Raw genomic sequence first — 7,404 nt, 5'->3', positions numbered from 1 at the left:
CGGAGAGGGGCGGGCCCCGGGCCCGGACCGAGGAGTCCAGCCTCCACACCGAGCCCGAGAGGGCCGGCCTCGGGCCTGAGTCGGGGACCGACGGACAGGCTGAGCCTGAAGCAGCTGGCTCCGGGGCGGGGACGGAGCGGCCCAGCCAAAAGATGGAGCCAGGCAGGTCCATCCTCCGGACACATCCAGAAAGGAGCAGCCACTGGTCAAAACTGGAGACAGCCGGTGACTGGACGGAGACTAGTACAGATGGCTTTTGGACTGATCCACACAGGTCTGACCTCCAGTGTCAGCCAGAGAGGGCTAACCTCTGGGCACAGCAAGGGGTTGATGGGCCGTGGGCAGAGCTAGAAATACATGGGTCACAGACCCAGCCAGAGAGGGCCAAGCCCAGGGCTGATAACCTCTGGACCCACCAGCACAGGTCCAGCGTCCGGACTCAGCCAGAAGGGGCCTCTCTCTCAACAGAGCCAAATGCTGATGGTTCTTGGAAAGAATTGTACACTGATGGCTCCAGGACACAACAGGATACCAAAGACCCCTGGATAGAGCAGCACATTGATGGCTCCCAGATACAACAGGATACGGAAACAACCTGGAAACAGCTTGACATCGATGGTTTCCCAACACAACAAGATACTGATGGCTTCTGGCCACAGCCTGGGACTGATGGACCCCAGACACAAGATACTCATGGACACCAGACAGAGCCTGGGACAGACTGCCTTTTGGGGGAGCCCAACCAAGATGGCTCATTAGAGGAACCAGAACACGGGGAGTTGGTGACTCACCTGTACTCTCACCAGGAGTGTTGCCCCCTGACCCCTGTGCCCCGCCTCATCATCACTCCTGAAACCCCCGAGCCTGAGGCTCAGCCAGTGGGACCCCCCTCCCAGTTTGAAGGGGGCAGTGGAGGCTTCTCCTCTGCCTCCTCTTTCGACGAGTCTGAGGATGACGTGGTGGCCGGGGGTGGAGGTTCCAGCGACCCCGAGGACAGGTCTGGGGTGAGTGGGACCCATCCTGCCCTTGAGCCACATCCCCACAGATCCCGTATCCCCCGCCCCCGCCCCCGCCTTTCCTTTGAGAAGTTCTTTAGAACTCCACCAGCAATTTCATCTCCAGGCACCTCTTCCATCCAACAGCATGGTTACTAACCCCCTCCAGGCAACCTCTTGCTAATTCTCTTCATTTCCCCTCGCCCACTGCCTCCAGTCCTGGGGTCTAAAATGGATGGCCACTGGCCAACTTCATGGTACCCAGGAGTCCCTGAAATTGTGTGAAACTGTGTGTGTATACACGTGTTTTTGCAGCAACGATCTGTGACTTCTGTTGGATCACAGTCTGTGACCCCAAACTCTAAAGAACACTAGTTCAGGCAGACAGAAAGGGTGCACTTTCTACCCCACTTTTCTAAGTCTGGGGCCTGTAGCTGCCTTAAAGGGTCATCAGCCTTCACCACCCCTTAGCTCATTCACTTTTGTAGGGAGCGAGCTCCCAGCTTTTATCAGATTCTCAAAGAGCTGGTTGAAGCCAAAATGCTAAGGGACCCCCAGCCTGGCCAGGGACTCTCCCATCTCCCCATTGCGTTGCCGCCCCCGCTCCCCAGAGTGCTCCTGCACACTCTTGTTTACATCCTCCACCCTCATCCATAGCTTGGGTGCGGTTCTCTGGGGAATCAGGAAGGCCGTCAGGGCAGGTTCAGGGAGGGAGGGTCACTGCATAGGCAGGTGTGAGAGCCTCTGGTGGGTCTGCCTGCTGGGTCCTCCCATTGTCCTGGGGCCCCTGGCTGGAATCTGCCCTGAGCCCCCGTCACCCCACATGCTTCCCTTTAGGAACGTGCGCACACATGTCGCCACAGATGTAAGAGATAGACCTGCCCCAGCCTGCCTGTGCCGGAGCCAAGGCGCTGACCCTCTGGGGCTCTCTGCCATTGCTGTTCCCTCTGCCTACTCCCTCATCTCCTTGGCATCTCAGAGCAGCTGAGCTGGAGTGAATGAAGAAACGAAAAAAACAGCTATCATTCGCTCATGCCCAGCCCTGTGCTAAGCTTTCTTTTTTATTTTATTTTTTTTGGCCACACTCCGAGGCATGCAGGATCTTAGCTCCCCGACCAGGGATCGAACCCACGCCCCCTGCATTGGGAGCACAGAGTCCTAACCACTGGACCGCCGGAGAATTCCCTGTGCTAAGCTCTTTGCTTATATTAACTCATCTTAATCTTCACAGCAGCCCTATGAGGTAGATACTATGATCCCCATTTTATAGACGAGGAAACTGAGGCACAGAGACTCATCCAAGGTCACAGACCTTGGAAGACACAGAGCTGAGATTCAAACCCTTACTGAATACCAGGCACTTTTCCAAGTGTTATATGTGTGTTAACTCTTTGAATCCTTATAAAAGCACTATAAGATTGGGATTATTATTATCTGCATTTTACAGAGGGGAAACTAAGGCCTAGAGAAGTGAGGTCACTTGCTTAGAGTTGGCCACATCTGGTCGGAGCCTGGATTCTAACTCAGTGCTGGCTTAGTTGAAAACCCAGTCATTTTCACCCCTTGCAGTTTGTGCATCTGTCCCTAACTTGCCTTCCTCCCAGGCCTCGCTGTCTCCAGTGTTTCCTCATCCCCTAGAATCTGCCTCCAAAACCCAGCTCTGACTAACTTTTCAACGTTCCCGGTTCCAGAGTCTTCCATGGCTCCCCAGGGCCTGCCTGATAGCGATCAGGAGTTCAGTCCTGTGTTCACAGCTTCCTGTCTCCAGGCTCCTTTCTACGTTCAGCTTCCCTTCTCCCCTCCTGATCCTGTCTGCTGCTGCAAGGGAGCCGAAGTACACACTGTTCCCTGAACATGTTGCAGCCATCCTGCCTCCACTCATTGCTCAAGCTGTTCCCACCACCCAGAATACCCCTCGCTTCCTTCTTGCTTCATTTTGAAATCCCATCTGACCTTAAAGGCCCAGCTACTTTCTCCCCCCTCCCCCACCTTCCTTCCTTCTCACATCCATCCTGTCCTCCTAATCAGACAACAGACAGTCCCAGGGTCCCTAATTTGTGTTTGGCCCCATGTTGGCTTTCCTGGGAACACAGTAGTGACCCAGACACTGCCCGCATGGAGCTCCCAGGCCGGTGGAGAAGACAGACCCATCACCAGTCAGTGACAGCTCAGAGTGCTCAGGGCTGGGATGGGGGAAGCTCAGAGGGTTGTGGGAGTCTAGAGACTGGCCAGACCTGGGGTATCAGAGAGGGCTTCCTGGCAGAGGAGGAGATGTGAGCTGAGGCCATGATGAAGCCATCTGAGAAAGCCCAGATTAACCATCAGATCTAAGAAAAAAGAGAAGATACTGAACCTGCTTATGATAAAAAAAAAAAAAAAAAAAGACATTTAATCAACCTTCTTCAACCCAAGCTACATTTTTGGAGCACCTATTGTGTGTCAGGCCGTGGCTGGGGACACAGTTGTAACCATGACAACCCCAGTCCCTGCCCTCAAGGCTTGTAATCTAGCAGGGCTGTAATGGATAAGCCCAGGGCAGTGGAGTCAGACCAGAGGTAGAACCCCAGCACTATGCTGTGTGATTTAGGCAGGTGACTTCACCCGTCTGAGTCTCTGTTTCCGCCTCTGTAACACAGTCAGCAGTCCTCCTGTGGGTTGTGTTTTTAGGATTAAGTAGGTTATGGCACACTGAGCCTTTGTCATTGTGCCTGGAATGTTCCAGGTGCTTAGTAAACAGGAACCTTTATTCATCACCTCCTCTTCACGGCTGGCAGCTGGAGAGGGGAGGGAATAGCCCCTCCTGAATCCTTCAGTCCAACCCCTGGCTGTGTTTGACCTTCCCACCATCCATTAGATGTCTGCTAGGTAGCTGGGCTCTGGGGGGTAGGAGAGAACATGGCCTTGACCCCGGGGTGGGGGGAGATGAGCCACATAGCTTTTTTCTCTGGAGAGGACTCATTCTCCCAATCCTTGCTAAGGGCCTGCTGTGTGCTTGGAGCAGAGAAGATATTCGTGTGTGTGCGCGTGTGCACACGTGTGTGTGCGTGCATATGCAAATGCAATGAATCAGGCAGTAACCAGGTCTCAAGAAGCTCTTGCTTGAGTCCACATGATACAACTAAATCCTTGTTTTCTGTTTGCTTCTCTGGTTTTTTGTTGCTCTCTCTCTGTCTTTCTCTGCATCTATGTTTCTTTTTCTTTCTCTGTCATTACTTTGTGTCTCCCATTCTGTCTTTCTATATTTCTTTCTCTTTTAGTAACTCTGTGCCTATCTCTGTGTCAGTTTGAAGAGGTCAGGGTTTGCTATAGTGACAAACAGCCCCCAAACTCAGTGACTTGGAACAACAAAGGATTTCTTTTTTTTTTTTGGCCCCGAGGCTTGCAGGATCTTAGTTCCCCAACCAGGGATTGAACCGAGGCACTTGGCAGTGAAAGCATGGAGTCCTAACCACTGGACCACCAGGGAATTCCCAACAAAGGATTATTTTCGTTCCTACCTCACACTGACCGTGGGTCAGTGGTGGCTGAGGCTGCCCTGCTCCATGCTGTTTTCACTCAGCCTCTGTCCTACGGTCCCCCACCCCTTTCTACACTGGGGAAAAGAACATGGAGAGTCATTCGTTGGCTTTAAGGCTTCCACCCAAAAGTGACACTTCTGCTCACACTTCATTGGCCAAAGCTGAGTTCAAGAGGGCGGGGATATCCCTGGTAGGGGGACAGGCTGGAGCTATTTGGTAAGCAGCTGTCATGACTGCTGCAGTCTCCATCTTTGTCCCTGTCTTTGTCATCACTTTGTCATCTGTCTCTGTGTCTGTCTCTCTCTGTGGTTCGGCCTCCATTCATCAACTCCTGCCTTTATCATTTTCCCTGGAACCACCTTTTTGATGTATATATGTCGGGGGACTATTTGGGAGTTGCTGGTGACTGCAACACAACCTAGCCTATCTCTGCTCCTTCGAGAAGGACAGAGAGACACAGATACAAAGTGATGACACCAAGACAAATGGACAGAGACTCTTCTCTGCCTTTGCTGAGGCCTCTGGGGAGTTTGTGATTGCTCAAGTCAGTGAGCTTTGCTCACCGCAACAAGCTTGGGCCCAGGGATCCCAGGAAGCCCCCCTAAGGACCCCCGGTCCACCTTGGTTCCCTCTCACGGCAGCAGCGCCATCCCCCTCCGTCCCCGGCCCTAGCCCTGACCCCACCCTTTCTGCCCCACACAGAACAAACCATGGAATAAGCTGAAGACAGTGCTGAAGTATTCGCCCTTCATGGTCTCCTTCCGAAAACACTACCCTTGGGTCCAGCTGTCTGGACACTCTGGTGAGCACGGGGGGAGAAGGGAGGGTGGGGGACAGGCAGGGCTGGGCAGAGATGCCTGGGCGGGGAAGGAACTGCCGTTTGTACTTTAGTTCCCCCATCTGTAAAATGGGCTTGGTGACAGTCTCCAGCTCATGGGGCTTTTATGGGAAGTGCTTAGGCCTGGGCTGGGCCATTCATACATCAGGATGGAGGGCTGTTTCCTGTTTTCCCGGTGGCAGGGAGCAAATCTTCGACCATGGGGACAGATGGGCCTGGGCTCAAATCCGAGTTCTGCTCTCTATTTGTGGATGACCCTGGGCAAGTTACTCTCCCTCACTGGGGCTCAGTGTCCTCATCTGTAGCGTGAGATAATCGTCCCTCCCCTGCAGGGTAAACTAAAGGGTTAAAATCAAAATGTATATTGAGGGCTTCCCTGGTGGCGCAGTAGTTGAGGGTCCGCCTGCTGATGCAAACCCGGTCTGGGAAGATCCCACATGCCGCAGAGCGGCTGGGCCCGTGAGCCATGGCCGCTGAGCCTGCGTGTCCGGAGCCTGTGCTCCGCAACGGGAGAGGCCACAACAGTGAGAGGCCCGCATACCGCAAAAAAAAAAAAAATGTGTGCTGAGATTGAGAGATGGACCCCTCATAAATGGCAATTACCAGTCCCTGTCCTCACCCTGTGGCCAGAGCAGAGTAGGCCCCCAATAAACAATAGCTATAATGTTTTTTCCCCAGGACCTAGCACAATCTCTTTAGCACATAATAGCACAAGGCCTAGAATCTAGCATTTTTGGTAAAGGGCTAGATAATAGATATAAACTACTCAACTCTGTTGTTGCAGCACAAAAGCCGCCATAGTTAATATATAAATTTGTGAGTGTGTCTGTGTTCCAATAGCTTTTTTTTTTACAAAAACAGGCTGTGGGCTGGACTAGACCAACTGTACCCACCAGCAAAGGGAGGCAGGAAGGGAACTTATCTGCCTGTTCATCCTTAGAACTGAGTCAGAGAAAGGCAAGGCCCCCCTAAAACTGTAAACACAGGCCTGCCATCTGTATGTATCCTAGTTACTATTGCTGAGTTTAAAATATACCAAAAATGAAAAACTCAAAACTTAGTGGTGGTTTAAAAAAACAAACAAACAACTTAGTGGAATAAAACAACCACTTGATTACACTCATAAGTTTTGGGTCAGGAATTCAGACAGAGCATTGTAGGGCTGGCTTGTTGCTGCGCCGTGATATCTGGGAATTCAGCTAGGCAAACTCGAAGGCTGCAAGCTGGAGACCTTTGGAGGTTCATTCATTCACACACCTGGCAGTTGATGCTGGTTGTTGGCTGGTTCTCAGTTGGGGCTGCCAGCTGGAAAGCCTATATGTGACTTCTATGTGTAGCTGCTTGGTCTTCCTCACAGTATGGTAGCCTCAGAATAATCAGATTTCTTACATGGTAGCTCAGGACTGAAAGGCAAGTGTCTCTGCCAACAAAGTGGAAGCTGCATCTCCATTTATGACTTAGATCTGAAGTCACAGTGTTGCTTCTGCCATAAGCCCTCTCAGATTCAAGAGGAAAAGAATTAGATTCCACTTCTTGATGGGAGTGGCAAAATTCTATAAGAGCATGTGGGACATGAGCTACTGTTGGAGCCATCTTTGGAAAATATAATCTGAAAATACTATCTGCCTCAATAAGAATTTGTAATTCTAATCTACACTTTCTGCATGGCCTACAAAATGCCAGATTTGTAAATTAACAAGGCCCTGATTGTTAGCACTCTGGGACTCCAGGCAGAAGCAAATGCAAATCTGCTTTGGAGAGTTATGCTCTTGACTCAGATCTCACAAAAATTCCCATTGCTGATCGAGAGCTCATAATCCAAAATTACAAAACAAATGAGGACACAGTGTGCTGTGAACAGGGCTCTGTTTAAACAAAATGCAGAACTAGGTCCTTCCTTCACCACCTCTGGCCAAGATTTTGAGAATTGCTGGTAGGAAAAGAAGGTATTGCGGAAGGATCAGGCAAGATGATGGTGGCCAGGACCTGATACCTACAGGAAGTCGGGGGATTCTCTTGCTCATTCAGTTTTTTTTTTTTTTTTTTTTTTTTT

At 51.3% G+C, this 7,404-nt stretch overlaps 1 protein-coding gene across 1 annotated transcript in view; it reads left to right on the top strand.

Annotated features, from left to right (window-relative positions):
• ITPKC (inositol-trisphosphate 3-kinase C) overlaps positions 1 to 7,404 on the top strand; it is a 16,296-nt gene that overhangs the window by 1,301 nt on the left and 7,591 nt on the right. The window contains exons 2-3 of the mRNA XM_007458699.1: positions 6 to 1,004; positions 5,216 to 5,315. Coding sequence (XP_007458761.1) covers positions 6 to 1,004; positions 5,216 to 5,315 — 1,099 coding nt within the window. The remainder of the gene's footprint in view (positions 1 to 5; positions 1,005 to 5,215; positions 5,316 to 7,404) is intronic.

This window comes from Lipotes vexillifer, unplaced genomic scaffold, assembly GCF_000442215.2.
Source record: "Lipotes vexillifer unplaced genomic scaffold, Lipotes_vexillifer_v1.1 scaffold371, whole genome shotgun sequence".
Classification (NCBI taxonomy): domain Eukaryota; kingdom Metazoa; phylum Chordata; class Mammalia; order Artiodactyla; family Lipotidae; genus Lipotes; species Lipotes vexillifer.
The sequence above is the reverse complement of the archived record's forward strand: the minus strand, read 5'-3'. Positions and strand labels throughout refer to the sequence as shown.